General features: G+C 46.9%; 1 protein-coding gene across 4 annotated transcripts in view; it reads right to left on the minus strand.

The window, feature by feature from the left end:
- LOC116977208 (exportin-1-like) overlaps positions 1-24,027 on the minus strand; it is a 102,044-nt gene that overhangs the window by 14,684 nt on the left and 63,333 nt on the right. For all 4 annotated transcript variants that reach the window (XM_033027617.1, XM_033027614.1, XM_033027615.1 and 1 more), the window contains 10 exons: positions 23,228-23,356; positions 22,032-22,190; positions 21,096-21,290; positions 17,240-17,378; positions 15,908-16,089; positions 9,481-9,637; positions 7,234-7,397; positions 5,374-5,508; positions 2,760-2,943; positions 543-649 (listed from right to left, as the gene is read on the minus strand). In XM_033027617.1, the coding sequence (XP_032883508.1) occupies positions 543-649; positions 2,760-2,943; positions 5,374-5,508; positions 7,234-7,397; positions 9,481-9,637; positions 15,908-16,089; positions 17,240-17,378; positions 21,096-21,290; positions 22,032-22,190; positions 23,228-23,356 (1,551 nt within the window). The remainder of the gene's footprint in view (positions 1-542; positions 650-2,759; positions 2,944-5,373; positions 5,509-7,233; positions 7,398-9,480; positions 9,638-15,907; positions 16,090-17,239; positions 17,379-21,095; positions 21,291-22,031; positions 22,191-23,227; positions 23,357-24,027) is intronic.

Genomic DNA, 24,027 nt, shown 5'->3' on the forward strand with positions numbered 1-24,027 from the left:
TAAACTAAAGTGTGCCCAGTCACCATATCCCTTCCCCAGAAATGGACTGCTATAAAAGGCTGCCAACTACCCACTTTTTATGTAAACACAAGGAAGAAAAGTACGTGTAGGGTCTCAGTTTGCTTATTGGAGTCAAGGACTAGAGGCCATAGTCTCGCAATAAAATGTTGCACCTTTACAAACGAGATGAGGAGGAATTCCTTCAGTCAGTGGGTGGTGAATCTGTGGAATTCATTGCCGCAGATGGCTGTGGCGGCCAAGTCAATGGATATTTTTAAGACGGAGATTGACTGAGGTTATGGGGAGAAGGCAGGAGAATGGATGTTGAGAGGGAAAGATAGATCAGCCATGATTGAATGGTGGAGTAGACCTGATGGGCTAAACGGCCTAACTCTGCTCCTATAACTCATGAACAATAGAAGCCAAGGATTCATGAAATGGACCATGATGGCAGTGGGAGAGAACCTTTCAGAGAAGCTTTGCGAGCTGAACTGGTGCTGGGGGGTCAGTGCCGGTCGGTTAGATGGGCCGAGTGTACTCACCAGCTGTGGGTCGGACGATCGGCTCACCCACCCAGATATTAGCTTCAGCGTCTCCCTCTTCACCGTTCTCATGCTTTTGATCAACGGCTGCTTGGTAACAACTTCACCTGATTCGGGGAGAAACAAGAGGAAACACTTAGAACTCTGAGCCAGGATCTCTGAACAGCCAAAGTGCCTTGCAGCAGATACGGCTTGATGACACTCCTCTGTCCGACATTGTGGTGCCTGATGTAGGTGGCTTTCAATTCCCACGTGACCAAATAATGCCTCGAGAGAGAGACTTGCGTGATATTCATAACGACAGGCAGAAAATAAATGGGGAATTTTAATTTTGTCCCTCAAGGTGTCTTTCAAACTAATTTACCTGCAACCACACACTCATTGCATAACAAAGCTGGTCATTTTTAGCATGACTAGCACAGCACGTATTAGAGCAGTTGAATCAATCTCTAACCTACACCACCAGGTAGATCCAAAATTAAACCCACCTACAAACAGACAAAACATTTTCAGGCCTAAAGTAAAATAAAAAGTACTCCTTATTTCCAAGGGCTGAAAGGATCAAAGTTTGAGATAGTCAGGAGAATTAAAATGCCTACCTTGGCCAACTGCTTGGAGAGTTGAGCACTGAGAGACAATAAAATTAGACAAAAGCATGAAACAGAGAAAACTATTTCTCAGGGGTCAGGGGTCGTCCGCAGAGCCGGCCCATACTCTGAGGGCCTGGCGGACCGTAGTTTGGAAACGGGGGGGGGGGGGGGGCCCCGCCGAGCCGTCGCTGCTGGTCCCCCAAAGACCAGAGATCGGGAGGATGGCCGTGACGGCAAAGACGGGCGAGGAGAGGGGCCGGTAGGAGAGGAGGGGGAACCAGGGTCTGGACCTACCGCACCATTGAGGTCGGCTGTGGGAGACTCCCATTCCCCGGGAACACCAAGGCGTACGGAGCGAGGAGAGGGGCATCGTTTGCTGATCGACCAAGGGAAGGTGATGGCTAGAGGCCCCGCTGCAGCCTGGAGCTCACCTGGATTCGGGCACCACTAATAACAGCTGGAGCGTGGACTGGACTTGGAACACGGCGCCAAACATGGCATCTCTTCCATACGGACTCAGTAGACTAGTTCTGTACAACTGGGGGCGTTATGGTGGCGTAGCGGTAGAGCGACTTCCTTACAGCGCCAGGGACCCAGATTCAATCCTGACTACGGGTGCTTATCATACGGAGTTTGTACGTTCTCCCCGTGACCTGCGTGGGTTTTATCCGGGACCTTCAGTTACCTCCCACACTCCAAAGACGTACAGGTTTGTAGGTTTATTGGCTCGGCGTAAATGCAGATTGTCCCTAGTGTGTGTAGGATAGTGCTAATGTGAGGGAATCACTGGTTGGTGCGGACTCGGTGGGCCGAAGGGTCTGTTTCCACGCTGTATCTCTAAACTAAACTGCTAATTAGGGATGGGATGGTGATACTCGAGGGAGTATTTCGCACCTGTGACAATAAAACACTATTGAACCATTGACCAATTTGCAAAGTGGGGTAGAACTCTTCAGCTTTTCACCGTCAATTGTGAACATTACATCAGTGGTTGATACATTTTCATTAACTGAAAGGTGTGGAACAGGGCGGTATGTGGAGTTAAATCACTGACCAGCAGAATGTGCTTCAGATGGTAGAGATGGCAGACCTACTGTGTCACTGTACAAGCGGCCTGGGTTCAATCCTGACCTGGGGTACTGTTTGTGTGGAGTTTGCAAGTTCACCCTGTGACCGCACGGCTTCTTCTCACGTTCCAAAGACCTGCATGTTTATTGGTTAACTGGCCTCTGTAAATTGTCCCTAGTGTGCAGGGAGTGGATGAGAAAGTGGGATAACATAGAACTAGTGGAAGCGGGCGATCGATGCTTCCTGTCTCCATCTTTATCTACCTGTCTTTGTTCTTTTATTTATAGACATAAAATGCTGGAGTAACTCAGCAGGAGTTGAGTTACCCGCTGAGTTACTCCAGCATTTTGTGTCTATCTTCAGTGTAAACCAGCATTTGCAGTGCCTTCTTCCACACTGGTTCTTTAATAGCCTGGTCCAACCAAAATCTAACGTCAGTACTGAAATTTGCAATTGATTCCCAGCCTTGGCTTTATGAAGGATATTTCCATTTCCTTGGGGAGAAGTTATTATAAAACAACCCAAATGGCCGACCAGCCCCCACGAGGAGACTACTCACCGTTAGCTTGGATCGCAGCCGAGATATTCTCACTCAAACACTTGTAGACGTTGAGCATGTCCAGGTAGATCCGTCCCAGCTGGATTACAAACGGGTGCCCGACGGCCTTGCAGGCTCGCACGTTGGTCTTCAGGATGCTGCCGAGCTGCTTCACCGTCTCCGCATCCTTCAGTATATCCACGTTCTTCACGAAGAAACAAAGGGCAAAGTGAATCCACGCAGAGGGCCACAAACACTACACTGGGTGCTATAACAACATTTCAAATGCATGTACGTAGAATGGTACACGAATAGGAGAGGTTTAGAGGGATATGGACCAAGCGTGGGCAGGTGGGACCAGTGTTGATGGGCATCTTGGATGGCATGGGCAAGTTGGGCCGAAAGACCCCTTTCCATGTTGTATGACTCTATCACCTCATTGCACCAACTTGCTGCAATTCCCTCTGCCACTCAATGAGTTCATAAGTTGTAGAAGCAGAATTAGGCCATTCGGCCCATCGAGTCTACTCTGCCGATCTAACTTTCCCTCCCGACCCCATTCTCCTGCCTTTTCTCCATAACTCCTGACACCCATACTAATCAAGAATCTATCAATCTCCACCTTAAAAGTATCCATTGACTTGGCATCAACAGCCATCTGTGGCAACGTGGGCAGCTCCAGCCATTCACTCCAACACAGAGCCGCAGAGAGGCAGATGATGACACCCTTACTCTTTTCCCATGAGGAGCATCCATCCTCTAGTTTCCCTCTCCCCTCCCCGACTCTCTGTCTGAGGAAGGGTCTCGACCCAAAATGTCATCTGTTCCTTTTCTCCAGAGGTGCTGCCTGATCCGCTGAGTTACTCCATCACTTTTGTGTCTATCTTCGGTGCAAACCAGCATCAGCAGTTCCTTCCTACTTCATTTACCCTTAATCGGAGATCACAATGAACCGAGAGGAGGAGCATCGGGGGCGGGAGAACCAAGCACCCTCTACCCCCGGAGAGTTTACAATCATTTCATTCAAACTTTTCAATGACTTTCTTCTCTCTCAACCATTCAGCAACAGAGCTGGGATAGGCGATATACGACTTATTCTGCACCCATGAGGTCTGTGCCATGAGCTAAGGACAGCAGGGATCGTCACGCAATGGTTTGTAGTTTATCTCACGCCAAGGCAATACCCATTTTTAGTCACAGCATGGAAGCAGGCCCTTGGACCCAACAATGTCCCACAGTCAATAAACTTGACTTGACTTGACTGACCCGTGATCACAGACATGGGTGCAAATCCCGGGTGGACGGGGGTGACATGCCCCTCCATGTTTTGAGAAGTGGGGGACAATCCCTCCCATGTTTTGTTATCCGGATTTTGAAATTCGGTGATTTTTTTTTTTTTAAATCTCTGCTTTCCGCGAGGCAGTGGGGGTGTCACTGTTAAGCGTTTGTTAAATGTCTCTATTAACATCGTATTAACACGATGTGTCACCAATTGTGTTTTGACCTTCAAGTATTACTGAAGGTATTCACGGAGAATTTCTAAAAGCTGTCTGATGCGGGTACAATTACTATTTGAACTAATTGAATGTATTGGTGGATGGGAAAGATTTAAACGGGTATTAGATTTAAACCGGTCAGGTCATTAAGGGTTCCGGTGAACGGGTTTCCTGGGTGGTTTGCAGGTTAGTCCCTCATTCACGGTCACTCACGTTATTTAGTATGTTTTTCCCATCTCTCTCTCTCTCTCCCCCCCCCTCCAAGGTTGGTTCTTCTGTTTGCCTCTATTTGCTTCAGTTTTATTTGTTTGTGTTATTTATCACATTATAGCTTTTGAAAGATTCAAGCGGGTATCAGACGCTTTCTAAGGGCTGAATCGGCCCGTTCGTGGGGCTTTTCATCGCTCGGCGCAGCTTAAAATCAAACTGCTGCGTCGAGGCGATCGACGCTCCCATTGTTGAAGCCCCCGCCGGCCGATTTTAAGCCGCGCCGGGCGATGAAAGACCCCGCGAACGGGCCGATTCAAGCCTCATGATTGGGGCGGATGAAGCTGCTGTTGCTGGAGTTCGGAGTTGGTCACCAACCAGGTCAGCTCCCGAAGGTAGACAAAAATGCTGGGGTAACTCAGCGGGTGAAGCAGCATCTATGGAGTGAAGGAATAGGTGACGTTTTGGGTCGAGACCCTTCCTCAGATCTGGTCTGAGGAAGATCTGAGGAAGGGTATGAGGAAGACCTGAAACGTCACCTATTCCTTCGCTCCATAGATGCTGCCTCACCCGCTGAGTTTCTCCAGCATTTTTGTCTACCTTTGATTTTTCCAGCATCTGCAGTTCCTTCTTAAACTATTTAATGGATTCATTTAATGGTGACACGGTGGCCATGTATAATTGTAAATTGTCCCTGGTGTGTGTCGGATAGAGCTAGTGTGAGGGTTAAATGGCTTCTGTAAATTGTGCTTACAGTGCAGGAGAGATCTTGTGTGCAGGTGATCGCTGGTCGATGCGGACTTGGTGGGCTGAAGAGCCTGTTTCCACACTGTATCTCTAAACTAAACGAAGGCACTTACAGGAATAAGAAGCAGGAGCAACATGCAGGAAGCACACAATGAATCAGCCCACGCCCTCCATGTGCAACCTACCTTGGTTGCTTGCTGAATTATGCTGTCCCACACTTGGTTAGGCAAAAGCATGTACTTCTCAATCAGATGTTCCTGCACCGTCTGATCAGTTTGTGCTCCAATCATGTAGCCAACAGCTTCATAGAACGTGTGGACCTGAAATTAGTGGGAGGTGGAAAAATTCTTAAACATTTCCATGACATATTCCTAAAATTGGTACATGTGACAAATAAATGTATCTTCAATTCAATTCAATTCAATTTATTGTCATTTGGACCCCTTGAGGTCCAAACGAAATGTCGTTTCTGCAGCCATACATTACAAACAAATAGACCCAAGACACAACATAATTTACATAAACATCCATCACATTGCTGTGATGGAAGGCCAAAAAAACTTATCTCTCCACTGCACTCTCCCCCCGATGTCAGAGTCAAAGTCAAAGCCCCCGGCGGGCGATGGCGATTGTCCCGCGGCCATTAAAGCCACGCCGGGTGATGCAAGGTCGCACACCGGGTCTTGGTGTTAGAGCCCCCGGCGTGCGCTCGCAAACTCCCGCGGCCATTCCAAGCCGCGCGGGGCGGTGGTGTAAGGCCCCGCTCCAGGAGCTCTTCAACCCCGCAACTCGGGCGGGAGAAGTCGCCGTTGCGGGAGGCCTGAAAAGCGGTCACCCTCCAGGGACCCGCGGGCTCCCGGTGCCGCCGTTCGCCAAACCCGCAGTTGCAGCCTCCGAAACTCCGGGGGTCGGGCCGCAGCAGCGTCCACCACCGCTCCACCCGCTCTGGACTCGGCCAGCTCCACGACGGTGAAGTGAGTAGTCGGCACCACAGCCCCCGGTCTTCCTGTTGGAGGCCGCTCCTCGTTGCAGCCCCAACGACAACAGAGACCCGACAAAGAAAAGGTCGGGTCTCCCGTGTAGGGAGAGATTTAAAAGTTACCCCCTCCCACACACACACATACCCCAACAAAAAATAACAAAAACTACATAAAAACATAGACATAAAATAATAAAAACGCAGACGGACTGCAGAGGCCGCTGCTGACGAAAGTCGCGCCGCCCACCGAATATGTACCTGTCCTCAGAACCTCTTTCCTGTACTAGTTCAGTTTATTGCCACGTGTACCGAAGTACAGTGAAAAGCTTTTTGTTGCGTGTTAGCGGAAAGACAATACGTGATTACAATTGAACCATCCACATGACTAAGGGAATAACATTTAGTGCAAGATAAAGTCTGATCAAAGATGGTCCAAGGGTCTCAAATGAGGTAGATAGTATCTCCTGATTGCTCTCTGGTTGTGGTAGGTTGGCTCAGTTGCCCGATAACAGCTGGGAAGAAACAGCCCCTGAATCTGGAGTTGTGCGTTTTCACACTTCGATACCTCTTGCCTGACGGGAGAGGGGAGGAGAGGGCGAGACTGGTCCTTGATTATGCTGGTGGCCCTGCTGAGGCAGCGCGAGGTGTAAATGGATTCAATGGAAGGAAGGTTAGTTTGTGTGACAGCCTGGGCTGCGTCCACAACTCTCTGCAATTTCTTGCGGACCCGGTGGAGCTGTTCCCAAACCAAGGGCCACAGTCTGAGAATAAAGGGGAGGCCGTCGAAAACTGAGATGAATTTAAAAGATAGTTAGATAGTACTCTAGGGGCTAATCAAGGGATATGGGGAGAAGGCAGGCACGGGTTACTGATTGTGGATGATAAGCCATGATCACAATGAATGGCAGTGCTGGCTCGAAGGGCCTAATGGCCTACTCCTGCACCTATGTTTCTATGTTTCAAACCATGCTGTGATGCATCCCGATAAAATGCTAACCCTCAATTCCCTCAATATCTAAAAATCACATGGCAGGCAATATCACCATGGAGTTGTAACCAAGCTTACTTGATGAGGCTGCAGGTCACATATGATAGTGTTGATGTTGGTCAAGATCTCATCGATGAACGGCATCACCTCTCCCACCTGCACCTGCACAAAATGACGCCGACACTTCTGTGCGATCTTGATGAATGTATCGCAAGCCATATCCTGCACGCCATCATGTGTCTCTGAGGATCAACAACAAAGTGTTAGACAAGCTTCCAACTTCAAAAGAAAAACCAAGTCAAAAACTTCATGCAGTTTTGGATGCATTTTCATTAAAAAAAAATTGATAGTTAGCTTTGAAGTGTGGTCAACTTAAGCACAGCATTGCTGATCATACTGCCACACTAATGCATGCAGTTTGAATTGTGTATATGAAGTCATGCTGCACAGAAACTGGTCCTTCAGCCCAACGTCCATTCGACTAAGATGCCCCATCTCAGCTACTGCTGTTTGACTGCATTAGGCTCATGTATCGCCAACCCATGCTGTCCATGTACCTAGAGTCATAGAGCACGCAAACAGGCCCTTCGGCTCAATTTGCCAATTCCAACCAAGATGCCCCCATCTACACTGGACCCATTGGCTGCATTTGGCCCATATGGATCTGGGTACCTTGTCTTTTAAATGTAGTCATAAGGTCATAAGTGATAGGAGTAGAATTAGGCCATTCGGCTCATCAAGCCTACTCCGCCATTCAATCATGGCTGATCTATCACTCCCTCCTAACCCCCATTCTCCCCACAATCGCTGGCACCTGTAGTTATGGTACCTGCCTCAGCTACCTACCCTTCAAGAACCTTCCAAATGTAATTTGAAATGCAAATGTGCCAGAGGAGGTAGTTGAGGCAGGTACTATACAACATTTAGAAGACATTTGAACAGGTACATGGATAGGAAAGGATGAGAGGGATATGGGCCAAACACGGGCCAGTGGGACTAGTGTAGATGGGGCAAATTGATCGGCATGGGCAAGTTGGGCCGAAGGGCCTGTTCCCATGCTGAATGACTATGACTCTATCACCTGCCTCAACTACATCCCCTGGCAGCTCATTGTTAATACCCACACATTCCATGCAACAACAAAAAAAATCACTCTTTATCTAAATCTGTCCCATAATTTAACATCTGAAAATAGACATCCTGACAGTTGGAAAGAGAGAATGCAAATTTAGGATAAAGTCCTCTCACATAAAAGCTATACATTGAATTTGTAACAAAATCACTTTTGCTTAAAATACATCTGTGGAAAAAAAAAAAAAATTCAAGATAAATTTTTTAAAAATACATCAGTGGAGTAATGTTGGCAAAAGTTGAGAATGTTTCTATAAACACAGGAAACACTGATAGAATAAAGTTTAGTTTATTGTCACATGTACCAAGGTACAGCCAGAAACTTTTAGTTCCATGCTATCCAAACAGCAGAACAACTATATATGATTGCAATTGAGCTGTCCACAGTGTACAGATACTGGATAATGGGAATAATGTTTAGTGCAAGGTAAAGTCCAGTTAAGTCACATTAAATATAGTCCAAAGGTCTCCAATAAAGTAGATGGTAGCTCAGGACCATTCTTTAGTTGGTAAGATGATTCAGTTGCCTGATGATGGCTGGGAGGAAACTGTGAATCTGGAGGTGTGCGTTTTCACACTTCTGTATCTCTTGCCTGATGGGAGAGGGGTGGAGGGAGTGACCAGGGTGAGACTGGTCTTAGATTCTGCTGGTGCCCTTGCTAAGGCAGCTTGAATTGCAGAGGGCATCAATGGAAGGGAAATTGGTTTGTGTGATCAGGGACAGTTTCATCCCAGCTGTTATCGGGCAACTGAATCATCCCACCACAACCAGAGAGCAGTCCTGAACTTCTATCTACCTCATTGGTGACCCACGGACTATCCTTGATCGGACTTTGCTGACTTTACCCTGCACTAAACGTTATTCCCTTATCATGTATCAAAACACTGTAAATGGCTCAATTGTAATCATGTGTTGTCTTTCTGCTGACTGGATAGCACGCGACAAAGGTTTTTCACTGTACCTCGGTACACGTGACTACGAACTAAACTGAACTGAAACTGATGTTCTGGGCTGCGTCCACAGTTCTCTTTGCAATTTCTTGCGGTCTTGGATGGAACCGTTCCAAAACCTTGCTGTGATGTGATGCATCCCAATAAAATGCTTCCCACGGCATATAGCAAGCAAACCAGCCATCAGCTGCACTCTGTATTCATTCATTCACACTGAATGCAAGGTAGTAAGCACATACTCACCATGCATGAACTCGAAGAGCTTGTTCACCACAGTCTTCAGGAACTTCCAGTGAGCTCGCAGGAACCGGGGATACTGCCCCACCACGTACATTATATTCGAGGCAATGATGGCCTTGTTATCCTTCCCACGTTTTTGCTCACAAAGACCCAACAAATCCTACAAAGTGAAGATTCATTGGTAAATATTCCAGGTCCAACCTTTTCTCCCAGCTCCAACATAACCCCCCTCCCCCCTCCTCCTCTTGCACCCCCTCTGCTGGCCTTCTACCCTCTCTGGACCTTTACGCTGAAGAAGGGTCGCAACCCGAAACGTCACTGGTCCATGTTCTCGTGAGTTGCTACCCGACTGCTGAGTACCCTTAGTAGCACAGAGGTAGAGTTGATGCCTTACAGCACCAGATCCTGACTACCCGTGTTGTCTGTACGGCGTTTGTCCCGGTGACCGCGTGGGTTTTCTCCGGGTGCTCCGGTTTCCTCCCACACTATGGAGACGTGCAGGTTTGTAAGTGAATTGGCTTTGGCAAGTTGTAAAATTGTCCCTGGTGTCTGATGGCTGGTCCGCACTGACTCGATGGATGGGAAGGCATGTTTCTGCGCTGCATCTATAACGTCTACAGCACTTTGAGTCCTTTTGTGTATTGACCAGCACCTGCATTTCCTCGTTTCTAAATATTTTATCTACTTGTCACTTGCAGGGCCTGTGCTGAACTACCCCCAAACCAACTGGGCCTTAAAACTCAGATTGCTGTTGACGTGAAATCAAATTTTGGAAAGATTGGGCAAGGGTGCCCTGGAGATTAGCAAGCCAGATAATTTGTAACGGTTTAGTTGTGAGATACAGCGCGGAAACAGGCCCTGCGGCCCACCGAGTCCGCGCCGACCACGTACAACTAACACTATCCTACACTAGGGACAATTTATAATTTTTATTGAAGCCAATTAACTGCAAAACCTGTACGTCTTTGTGGGAGGAAACCGGAGCACCCGGAGAAAACCCACGTGGTCATGGGGAGAACGTACAAACACCATACGGACAGCACCGGTAGTCAGGATCGAACCTGGATCTCTGTGAGGCAGCAACTCTACCGCTGCGCCAGCGTGCCAACCTGGATAATCCAGTGTCGGCATTAGATTTAATGAAATCATTATTTAATTTTGAACTATGTTCCCCCGTTACCATGCTGCGTTTCTGTATTACTGGTGCAGTAATATTGCTGTATTACTATTAAATATATATATTTATTACGGAAGCACATCCCTTGGAAAATGCAAAGAAAGGCCAGACGCTTAGGTTAGGACAGCGCTGGAGTAATTCAGCAGGTCTGTAACTTGCTGCCTGACCCGCTGAGTTACCGAGAGCCGTTGGAGAGGTCGCCGAGGGAGGAGCTACACCCGAGCGGTAGGGATAAAACCCGAGCCGGCTTGTTGCTTACAGAGGCCCGAGAGCCGTTGGAGAAGTCGCCGAAGGAGGATCTGCAACGTTCCAAGTTCCACTCGCACTTCAAAAACAAGTGGGCTTGAGGAAGCCGCTGATTGGTGGAAGCAGACAAGAGGGAGCAGCTGATTGGGAGTCAGATCCCTGCTGATTGTATTGTGAGTTTGTTTTGTATTGTATCCTAGGTAAGAGGGGAGTATGAGGGCCAGGGCAGTTTGCTGTTCTGGATGTCAGATGTGTGAGGTCAAGGAATCTGACAGCCTTACAGACGTCCACATCTGCGCCAGGTGCGTCGAGATGGGGTTCCTAAGGGACCGTATTAGGAACCTGGAGCAGCAGCTCGATGACCTCCGTCTGGTCAGGGAGAGCGAGGAGGTCATAGAGAGGAGTTACAGGGAGGTGGTCACTCCAAGACCACAGGAGGCAGGCAAGTGGGTCACGGTTGGGAGAGGCAAGGGGCACAGGCAGGGACTAGAGAGTACCCCGGTGGCTGTACACCTTGACAATAAGTACTCCTGTTTGAGTACTGTTGGGGGGGACAGCCTACCCGGGGGTAGCGACAGCGGCCGGGCCTCCGGTACAGAGACCGGTCCTGTTGCTCAGAAGGGTAAGGAAAAGAAGAGGAGGGCATTAGTAATAGGGGACTCTATAGTTAGGGGGTCAGACAGGCGATTCTGTGGACGCAGTCGGGAGACCCGGATGGTAGTTTGCCTCCCTGGTGCCAGGGTCTGGGATGTGTGTGAACGTGTCCAAGATATCCTGAAATGGGAGGGAGAGGAGCCTGAGGTCGTGGTACATATAGGTACCAATGACATAGGTAGAAAAAGAGAAGAGGTCCTGAAAGGAGAATTTAGGGAGTTAGGAGGGGAGTTAAAGAGAAGGACCGCAAAGGTAACAATCTCGGGATTACTGCCTGTGCCACGCGACAGTGAGAGTAGGAATGGAGCGAGGTGGAGGATAAATGCGTGGCTGAAGGACTGGTGCAGAGGGCAGGGATTCAAATTTCTGGATCATTGGGACCTCTTTTGTGGAAGGTGCGACCTGTACAAAAAGGATGGGTTGCACTTGAACCCGAGGGGGACCAATATCCTGGCGGGGAGATTTGCAAAGGCTACTGGGGAGACTTTAAACTAGAACGGTTGGGGGGAGGGACTCAAATAGAGAAAGCTAGTAGACAGTGTGTGAGGCAGGAGGCAGAGGGGGTGGAAGCAATAGGTAGCAAGGTGAAAAGTAAAAGTGGCAGGCAGACAAATCCAGGGCAAAAATCAAAAAGGGCCACTTTTCAACATAATTGTAAAAGGGGTAAGAGCGTTGTAAAAACAAGCCTGAAGGCTTTGTGTCTCAATGCAAGGAGCATTCGTAATAAGGTGGATGAGTTGAATGTGCAGATAGCTATTAATGATTATGATATAGTTGGGATCACGGAGACATGGCTCCAAGGTGACCAAAGCTGGGAGCTGAACATCCAGGGATATTCAATATTCAGGAGGGATAGACAGAAAGGAAAAGGAGGTGGGGTAGCGTTGCTGGTTAGAGAGGAGATTAACGCAATGGAAAGGAAGGACATTAGCTTGGAGGATGTGGAATCGGTATGGGTAGAGCTGCGAAACACTAAGGGGCAGAAAACGCGAGTGGGTGTTGTGTACAGGCCACCGAACAGTAGTAGTGAAGTTGGAGATGGCATCAAACAGGAAATTAGAAATGCGTGCAACAAAGGTAAAACAGTTATAATGGGTGACTTCAATCTACATATAGATTGGGTGAATCAAATTGGCAGGGGTGCTGAGGAAGAGGATTTCTTGGAATGTATGCGGGATAGTTTTCTAAACCAACATGTAGAGGAACCAACGAGAGAGCAGGCTATTCTAGACTGGGTATTGAGTAATGAGGAAGGGTTAGTTAGCAGTCTTGTTGTGCGTGCCCCCTTAGGCAAGAGGGACCATAATATGGTTGAGTTCTTCATTAGGATGGAGAGTGACATTGTTAATTCAGAAACAATGGTTCTGAACTTAAAGAAAGGTAACTTTGAGGGTATGAGACGTGAATTGGCCAAGATAGACTGGCAATTAATTCTAAAAGGGTTGACGGTGGATATGCAATGGAAGGCATTTAAAGACTGCATGGATGAACTACAAAAATTGTTCATCCCAGTTTGGCAAAAAAATAAATCAGGGAAGGTAGTGCATCCGTGGATAACAAGGGAAATCAGGGATAGTATCAAAGCAAAAGATGAAGCGTACAAATTAGCCAGAAAAAGCAGCCTACCAGAGGACTGGGAGAAATTCAGAGACCAGCAGAGGAGGACAAAGGGCTTAATTAGGAAAGGGAAAATAGATTATGAATGAAAACTGGCAGGGAACATAAAAACTGACTGCAAAAAGTTTTTATAGATATGTGAAGAGAAATAGATGTTGGTCCCTTGCAGTCAGAAACAGGTGAATTGATCATGGAGAACAAGGATATGGCGGACCAATTGAATAACTACTTTGGTTCTGTCTTCACGAAGGAAGACATAAATAATATGCCGGAAATAGCAGGGGACCGCGGGTCAAAGGAGATGGAGGAACTGTGTGAAATCCAGGTTAGTCGGGAAGTGGTGTTGGGTAAATTGAATAGATTAAAGGCCGATAAATCCCCAGGGCCAGATAGGCTGCATCCCAGAGTACTTAAGGAAGTAGCTCCAGAAATAGTGGATGCATTAGTGATAATTTTTCAAAATTCTTTAGATTCTGGAGTAGTTCCTGAGGATTGGAGGGTAGCTAACCTAACCCCACTTTTTAAGAAGGGAGGGAGAGAGAAAACGGGGAATTACAGACCAGTTAGTCTAACATCGGTAGTGGGGAAACTGCTAGAGTCAGTTATTAAAGATGGGATAGCAGCACATTTGGAAAGTGGTGAAATCATTGGACAAAGTCAGCATGAATTTACGAAAGGTAAATCATGTCTGACGAATCTTATAGAATTTTTCGAGGATGTAACTAGTAGAGTGGATAGGGGCGAACCAGTGGATGTGTTGTATCTGGACTTTCAGAAGGCTTTCGACAAGGTCCCACATAAGCGATTAGTATACAAACTTAAAGCACACAGTATTGGGGGTTCAGTATTGATGTGGATAGAGAACTGGCTGGCAAACAGGAAGCAAAGAGTAGGAGTAAATGGGTCCTTTTCACAATGGCAGGCAGTGACTAGTGGGGTACCGCAAGGCTCAGTGCTGGGACCCCAGCTATTTACAATATATATTAATGATCTGGACGAGGGAAATGAAGGCAACATCTCCAAGTTTGCGGATGACACTAAGCTAGGGGGCAGTGTTAGCTGTGAGGAGGATGCTAGGAGACTGCAAGGTGACTTGGATAGGCTGGGTGAGTGGGCAAATGTTTGGCAGATGCAGTATGTGGATAAATGTGAGGTTATCCACTTTGGTGGCAAAAACAGGAAAGTAGACTATTATCTGAATGGTGGCCGATTAGGAAAAGGGGAGATGCAACGAGACCTGGGCGTCATGGTACACCAGTCATTGAAAGTAGGCATGCAGGTGCAGCAGGCAGTGAAGAAAGCGAATGGTATGTTAGCTTTCATAGCAAAAGGATTTGAGTATAGGAGCAGGGAGGTTCTACTGCAGTTGTACAGGGTCTTGGTGAGACCACACCTGGAGTATTGCGTACAGTTTTGGTCTCCAAATCTGAGGAAGGACATTATTGCCATAGAGGGAGTGCAGAGAAGGTTCACCAGACTGATTCCTGGGATGTCAGGACTTTCATATGAAGAAAGACTGGATAGACTCGGCTTATACTCGCTAGAATTTAGGAGATTGAGGGGGGATCTTATAGAAACTTACAAAATTCTTAAGGGGTTGGACAGGCTAGATGCAGGAAGATTGTTCCCAATGTTGGGGAAGTCCAGGACAAGGGGTCACAGCTTAAGGATAAGGGGGAAATCCTTTAAGACCGAGATGAGAAGAACATTTTTCACACAGAGAGTGGTGAATCTCTGGAACTCTCTGCCACAGAGGGTAGTTGAGGCCAGTTCATTGGCTATATTTAAGAGGGAGTTGGATGTGGCCCTTGTGGCTAGGGGGATCAGGGGGTATGGAGAGAAGGCAGGTACGGGATACTGAGTTGGATGATCAGCCATGATCATATTGAATGGCGGTGCAGGCTCGAAGGGCCGAATGGCCTACTCCTGCACCTATTTTCTATGTTTCTATGTTACTCCAGCACTCTGTCTTCATCTGCAGTTCCTCCCTCTTGTGTCCAGCCTTCAGTCATTGCTGGGAGTTGAACAACGCCAGGATTAAATGCCCATCCCCGACAGCCCATAAGAGGGCGGTAGTGAGCCACCTTCTTGAACTGTTCCAATTTTTGCAATGGAGATAGTCCTACTTGTATTAAGTGGGGGATGTCTTTGAATTTAACCCATTGACGATGAAGGAAAATGTATTCCACATCAGGATGGCTTCTCACTTCAAGGTCCACCTATACCTGATCCCCCCCCATCGTTCAACATGGCAATGAGCATTGATTTGGGTGATAGAAACATAGAAAATAGGTGCAGGAGTAGGCCATTCGGCCCTTCGAGCCTGCACCGCCATTCAATATGATCATGGCTGATCATCCAACTCAGTATCCTGTACCTGCCTCTTCTCCATACCCCCTGATACCTTTAGCCACAAGGGCCACATCTAACTCCATGGATGTTGGAGGAAGTCTGGAGAAGGTTTTGGGATACGTTTGTGAGATAGCAAGCATACTCCTCAGTGTGGCCTAAAATCACTCTCTTTAAGGTCATACTAATCCCAAAAAATACACCCAACCGGAAATCGGACTTGGAATTGAACTCATAAGATATAGGAACAGAATTAGGCCAATCGGTCCATCAAGTCTGCTCCAGCATTCAATCTCGCTGAACTGTTTTTTCCCTCTCAACCCCATTCTCCTGCCTTCTCCCCGTAGCCTTTGAACTGGAGGAGTTAGTTCCCTGGCAGTTTCTGACCTTGATGACGGTGACAAGGAACCGTTTCTCGTCCTCCTCGTGCATGGCACCGCTGATGGAGCCGATGGCCCAGCACAAGGTGTTGAGGTTCTTCCACGACCATTCCACGCCGTTCACCTGGTTGTGCAGCTTTTCAGTCATGATGCACTCGGTGTCTGCATAGTCTAAATGCGTGAGGTAGACTGAAACACAAAACAGAGCCTTCGAATGTTCATGCTCTTATAGATATGTCCGAGACACTACACTTGGAAAACATTAAGGCTTGTCTTGGCGGAAAAACCAGATCCATTTCTTAAGACATGGATACCCTTTACTGAATTTTTACAACTATAGTATGGTGCAACTCAAATTTAAATTTAAATCCGATGCTATGTTGGGTGAGGGGGAGGGGGAGGGGGGGGGGGCAAGGTATATCTCCATCTTTTCTTATTCCTCTTTCTCTCTGCTGCACTGCGTCGGTAGCTTAGGGATCTTTTTCTCGTTCTTTTCTATTCTATCCCTTCATTTTTTCCTCTCTTCTATTCTTGCTTTCCCTTTGTTTCCGTTTTTGTCATTTTTTCCAATTTAGGTTAAAAGGTTAAAAATGAAGCTGTACAATAATTGTAAAATTCTAGATGCTGAACATTTGAGTTTAGAGACACAGAGCGCAACCTTTGGCCCACTGAGTACGCGCCGAGCAATGATTCCCGTACACTAGCACTATCCTACACACTAAGATTCACAATCTTTACTGACGCCAATAAACCTATACGCCCTTGGAATGTTGGAGGAAACCGGAGCAACCGGAGGAAAACCCACACGGTCGTGGGGAGAACATGCAAACTCCGTTCCGACAGCACCGTTAGTCAGGATCGAACCTGGGTCTCTGGCGCTGCAAGGCAGCAACTCTTCCAGCTGCGCCACCGTGCCACCCTCAACTATCTCTCAGCAACACCACACAATTAATCCGAAAGAGAACCAATTATAAAACTTGCGGACAGCACGCTTACGGGCGGCACGACGGCGCAGCGGTAACGTCGCGGCCTTACTGCGCCAGAGACCCGGGTTCAATCCCGACTATGGGCGCTGTCTCTGCGGAGTTTGTACGTTCACTCCGTGATTTCACGGGTTTTCTCCGAGATCATCAGTTTCCTCCCACGCTCCAAAGACGTACAGGTTTGTCGGTTAATTGGCTTGGTAAATGTAAAATCGTCCCTAGTGTGTGTGGGATAGTGTTAGTGTGCAGTGATCGCTGGTCGGTACAAACTCGGTGGGCCGAAGGGCCTGTTTCTGCGCTGTATCTCTAAACTAATCGAAACTAAATATTAAAACAAGAGGCAACGTCAAACTCACCAAGTGTCTCCCTCATCGTTTTGTATAAATTGATGGAGTCCGTGTCCTTCATGAATTCCCGAACCACTTCCCCCTGTTCATTCTCCACAACGAGCACTTCTTCTGGTTTCGCCATTCGGCTGATCATGATAAGCCTCACCTGAAAGAAACAAAAGGCCATGAAGCTACCAGATGTAACCAAAGAATAAAAAGGGCACAAAGAAAAGAAATCAGTGGCTCAAGCAGCATCTGCAGAGGCAAAGGGGTGACTGACGTTGAGTCAGGACCTTGCATCAAAGAAGTAGATTCGTCAAGAGTGTTTTATTGTCATATGTCCCAGGTAGAACAATGAAATTCTTACTTGCAGCAGCACAACAGATTATGTAAAGATGTAAATAATATAATAAACGAGAATATATATATATATATATATATATATATATATATATATATATATATATATATAAAATATATATTTTATGCACACACACAAAATACAAACAATAGTGCAGAAAGACAAAACCAAAGCACCCAAGTCTATGTAGTTCAGAACTTATTAGTAAGTGCGTCAAAGGTTATGGGGAGAAGGCAGGAGAATAGGGTTAAGAGGGAAAAATAGATCAGCCACGATTGGATGGCAGAGCAGATTCGATGGGCCAAATGGCCCAATTCTGCACCTGTGTCTTATGATCATGAGTACTTTTCTGCACTTCTGCCTGAACATGATTACTGTAGCAATAATCTCAGATAGCATGGGAACACAAACAGCTATTCCCCAAAATGGTTTATAGTTTATGGCACTCTATTGTCACATGTACCGAGGTACAGTCAAATTCATTGTGTATACAGTTCAGTACAAGTATCACTAGACATAAGCACTGAGATACACCTTAGGCAAGCATCTCAGATACAGTACAAGTACAAATGGGACTGATGCTCCCAATATCTATGAGTGTGAGGTCAAGGAGACTTTGACACCATGGGATGGGGTGGAGCAAGATTAGCTTTGAATAAACGATGGGAAACTATCTACTGGTACTAGGTCAACAAGTCACCCTTGTGTCATCTTGTGTCATGTGTGGAGTAAAGAGGACAGCCTCTTCTGGCATATGTCTGAAAGATGCAAGTAAATGGGTTATGTTGCCTTAAAAATAACGTTTTCATTTTAGCTTTAGTTTCATCTCATTGTAACCTACCGAATAATGAAAGGATAGAGTGGATGTGGAGAGGATGCTTCCAGCAGCGGGAGTGTCTAAGACCAGAGGGCACAGCCCCAGAATAAATTGAAGGAGTTTTAGAATGGGGACGAGGAGGAATTTCTTTAGCCAGAGGGTGATGAATCTGTGGAATACATTGCCACAGACGGCTGCCGTGGCCATCAATGGGTGTTTTTAAAGCGGGAATTGATAGGTTTTTGATTAGTATGGGTGGCAAAAGTTACGGGGATTAGGCCGGAGAAAGGGTTTGATAGGCCATGAATGAATGACAGAGCAGGCTCGATTGGACTGAATGGCCTAATTATGTTCCTACATCTTATGGTTTTGTATTAAAAGGCGACTGAAGGTTTTAGTAGTCTGGATCAATTTTGTTACATTGTGTTAATCTACTTAATTGAAGATACGCAATTGAAGAGTATTAAATTAATACTCTTATTAATTAATTAACACAAATTAAGCCAATAATACCATGACACATACATTTCAAACACAACTGTATGGATGCAGTGTAGCCTATTTAAGGGGGAAAACACCCCAACAAATGACATCAGATGAGTTAATACTGTGTAGGAAGGTTTACACCAAAGATAAACACAAAATGCTGGAGTAACTCAGTGGGTCAGGCAGCAACTCTGGATAGAAGGAATGGGTGCAGTTTTGGGTCGAGACCCTTCTTCAGACCCTCAACAGAACATGAACTGATTTCATGGCAGCCGGTGTACCCGGAGGTCAGAGGCACAAAGGAGGCAAAAGTTCAACCCAAAACAGCAAGGGACACTTCATCACCACTGTCCCAACCACAACACCTCTCATTCTACCTTAAGGAAGGTTTGGACAATAATGTAGCAACAAGAATGGCTTCAAGAGATCCACTATTGTACCAGTGCCAAAGAATGCCTCTCCAGCCTGCTTGAATAACTACCGACCGGTGGCCCTCACCTCGGTAGTCATGAAATGCTTCGAGAGGCTGATCAAGGACTACATCTGCGCCTTCCTCCCTTGCACCATAGACCCGCTGCAGTTCGCATACCATCCACACAGATCCACGGATGGTGCGGTCCCCCAGGTTTTGCACACCGCTCTCTCTCACCTTGACAGCCAGAAGGGGGGCTGTGTGAGGATGCTGTTCATTGACTTCAGTTCAGCTTTCAACACCATAGTCCCCACCAGACTTGCTGAGAAGCTGCTGGAACTGGGGCTGAACACTCCCCTGTGTGCCTGGGTCCTGGACTTTCTCACCGCCATGCCCCAGGTGGTCAAGATGGGGAGACATACCTCCAACCCCCTCACCCTGAACACAGGATCTCCCCAGGGTTGCGTCCTAAGACCCCTACTGTACTCCCTGTACACACATGACTGTGTGGCCAGGTTCAGCTCCAACTCCATCATCAAGTTATTGATGTCACTGTGGTGGTGGTCCTGATCTCCGATAACGATGCGAAGGCCTACATGGAGGAGGTGGCTGACCTGGCACTCTGGTGTCAGGACAACCGGCTCTTGAATGTCACTAAAACTAAGGAGCTGATTGTGGACTTTAGAAGGGCACAACAACCGAGAACATACACGCCACTGGGGATAAATGGGACTACTGTGGATAGGGTGAGCAGCTTTAAATACCTGGGGGTCCAAATCACAGAGGACATGACATGGACAACACACACTGCCGCACTGGTGAGAAAGGCAAGGCTGGTTGTACCACCTCAGGCTTTACCACCTCAGGCAGCTGAGGAAATTCAGAGTCTCTCTGAGGATCCTTCAGTGCTTCTACTCTGGGGCTGTAGAAAGTATCTTGTCCGGTAACATCTCGATCTGGTTTGGGAACAGCTCTGCCCAGGACAGGAAGGCTCTGCAGAGAGTAGTGCGTTCGGCCGAACGCACTATGGGAACTACACTCCCCCCCCCCCTGCAGGACCTATACACCAGGAGGTGCAGATCCAGAGCCAGCAAGATCATGAAGGACCCCTACCACCCCAGCAACGGACTGTTCCAGCTGCTACGGTCAGGCAAACGCCTCCGCTGTGTCATGCTGCGAAAACAGAGAGGATGAGACGGAGTTTCTTCCCACAGGCCGTCAGGACTGTAAACTCTGATCTCACCGGGGCATAATTACTGTTGTGTCTTTTTAAAAATATAAATACTGGTTCTGTTCTGTCCTGGGTGTTTTGCACAATTCTGCAGGCATTGCCACTTTCATTTCACTGAACATCTTGTCTGTGTATGTGACAAATAAAGTTGACTTGACTTGACCTGGCAGATGCTGGTTTACAAAAAAAGACAGTGCTGGAGTAACTCAGCAGGTCAGGCTGCATTTCTGAAGACGGGTCTCGACCCAAAACGTCACCTATTTCGTTTCTCCAGAAATGCTGCCTGACCCCGCAGAGTTCCTCCAGCATTTTGTGCCCATCTTCGGCGTAAACCAGCATCCGCAGTTCCTTCCTGCACATTTGGTCTGCGCCCTTAGGTTTCTCTGTTCTACAACACTCTCCATGGCCCTGCCATTTACTGTGCAAGTCTCGCCCTGGTTGGCCCTGCCAAGATGTAACTCTTGGAGTAAGTGAAGTGTTCGGTGTAAACCAGCATCCGCAGTTCCTTCCTGAACATCCAGACCAAATTTTATAAAAACTTTTTCTTCCGTGGCCAGTGGGAAAAACTCCGCTCACCTTTGATAGGACCGGTAGGTAGATCTGCCTCCTCGGTGGGACATCACTGTGAGGATTGCCCAGAGCTGGAGAGGCGCTGATGGAGAAGGGATTCTCCCGGTAAAGTTCTCCCGCCAAGTGATTCCAATACTCCAAACAAATCTTGAAAATCTCAATCTCTTCCACTTCCGAGATCAGGATCATGTAGTGTAGACCCTACCGTGAAAATAAATAAGATTCAATCCCTTACACACCATAAAGATTCAATTGCATTTCATTACAGGGCGGTCATGGTGGTGCAGCGGTAGAGTTGCTGCCTTACAGCGCTTGCAGAGACCCGGGTTCCATTCCGACTACAGGGTGTGGTCTGTACTGAGTTCGTACGTTCTCCCCGTGACCTGTGTGAGTTTTCTCCAAGATTTCCGATTTCCTCCCACACTCCAAAGATGTACAGGTTTGTAGGTTAATTGGCTTGGTGCAAAATATAAAATTGTCGCTATCGTGTGCGTGTCGGATTGTTAGTGTGTGGGGTTCGCTGGTCGGTGCGGACTAGGTGGGCTGAAGGGCCTGTTTCCACGCCGCATCAGTAACACTTAAAAAACGAAATATGGGGAAATTGACTTATTTCTTCACATATATACTCCTATCCCAGGTATGCTGACACACTGTTAGAAGTAGCTGCATGGCAGATAACAGGTATAGTTTTATCATGGGAGCGTGTTGTCACTCAAATGGAATGAAGAAATCCTGCTGACAATGGAATATCATTATTTCTTGGTCTACTTTAGAGATACAGTCACCAGTCCACGTTCTCCAGAGATGCTGTCCAAGCTGTGTGGGTGAGGGGAAATGGTACTGTTGCAGTCCGAGAAAGTTCTCAAAGGGAGGCCCAAAGCAGCTGGGAGAGGAATGGTGGAAGCAAAGTTACCACATGATCCTTCTCCCCAGGGTACTTACATCTAAGAGTCCCTCTCTGAGCTCCATTGTCCTTTCCACCAAGGTGCCGTGTTCCTTCAAGAAAGTGCACAAGAAGAGACTCAAGTTCTGGATGAAATTCTGCTCATCGTCCTTTCCGTTTGCATAAGCCAGCCGGATGTTTGTATTGGCGGGTAGCATCTGAAAGGAAACAGGCCTTGATATTAGACGTATACACCGCTAGGCGGGTCTGGTCCAGCCTGGTCTCAAATTTGACTCTTATACGAGATGGAAGAAACCCGAGTCTAAAGAAAGAGCAATAAAATCCAAAATGCAAAGCTGGAGATCCAAAATAAAAATAGCAATGCCAGAAAAACTCAGTCTATCACATTCTGTGAGATTGCGATCGATTTCTTCCTGGCCTGCTGAGTGTTGCCAGCATTTTGTTTACTTATTAAAAATCAATGACAATCTCTGTTGAAGATATCCCAAGCCGGATGCACCATAAGTTCATAAGTTCTAGGAGCAGCATTAGGCCGTTTGGCCCATCAAGACCACTCCGCCATTCAATCATGGTTGATCTATCTTTCGCTCTCAACCCCATTCTCCTGCCTTCTCCCCATAACCCTGGACACCCGTACTAAGTATACAAGCCCGGCTGGGATTTAGAAGGATGAGAGGATATCTTATTGAAACAATTTATGTTTTTTATTTATTTATTATATATTTTTATGTTACTTGATTGTAAGGAAAATCCATTTTGTTGTCTCTTATGAGATAATGACAATAAATTGAATACAATACAAGATTATTAAGGGTTCCGACACGCTAGAGTCAGGAAACATGTTCCCGAGGTTGGGAGAGTCCAGAACCAGAGGCCACTGTTCAAGAATAAGGGGTGGGCCATTTAGAATGGAGATGAAGAAAAACTTTTTCACCCAGAGAGTTGTGAATCTGAGGAATTCTCTGCCTCAGAGGGCAATTCTCTGGATGCTTTCAAGAGAGATTTAGATAGAGCTCTTAAAGATAGCGGAGTCAGGGGATATGGTGAGAAGGCAGGAACGGGGTACTGATTGTGGATGATCAGCCATGATGACAGTGAATGGCTGTGCTAGCTCGAGGGGCCGAATGGCCTACTCCTGCACCTATTGTCTATTGTCTAATCATTTTTCTTATTGAACATGTCCCGGGAGGTTCCCCTGTACATAATTTGCACGAGGCCCCAAGTTGCAATGTACCTGTTTGAGTTGGATGAGCGTTAATGTAAACAACGAGACGAATTGTTCATCGTACTGACTGACATTGACGCCAGCAATCTCAGTCAAACACTTCAATGTCACATTCCGAAACATGGGCACATTCAGAAACTGGGCAGAGAGGGAAACAATGGCAAAGTTAAAATACAAAATCAGAAGCTTACATTCTTGTCAATATGCAGTTGAAGCCCGTTCTAATATACAGGCATCTTGTGTTTTACCAGTGTTTGATTTATGTTCAGTTGAAATATTGAGCTTGTTCCTTCAATACTAAATCTTGATTTACATGCTGGTATATTTGGAATAACGCGCTGAAATTTGACTGCTGACAATATAGTTGCGTATATGTTTGATTTACTCAAAGACGGGCACAAAATGCTGGAGTAATTCAGCGGGACAGGCAGCATCTCTGGATAGAAGGAATGGCGACGTTTCGGGTCACGACCCTTCTATAGACCCGAAACATCATCCATTCTTTCTATCCAGAGATGCTGCCTGTCCCACTGAGACACTCCAGCATTTTGTGTCTAACCCCATTCTGTCTGAGCCACATCCCGTTCACCATTCTCCAACAGAAGGAAAGATCAGGCAAAATATTTACCTACATTACACTCGGTGCATTCAAACATAATTAACCATGTGGAATGAAGTACAACTGCCAGGGGAATGATAGGAGGACGACGTTAGATGTCCTTAGATGGAGGCAGGGGAGGAGGTGTAAGCACAGGTGTTGCCCCTTCTACAGTTGCAGGATAAAGTGCCTGGGGAGGGAGAGGGATGAG

The sequence above is a fragment of the Amblyraja radiata genome, chromosome 9 (assembly GCF_010909765.2).
Source record: "Amblyraja radiata isolate CabotCenter1 chromosome 9, sAmbRad1.1.pri, whole genome shotgun sequence".
NCBI lineage: Eukaryota > Metazoa > Chordata > Chondrichthyes > Rajiformes > Rajidae > Amblyraja > Amblyraja radiata.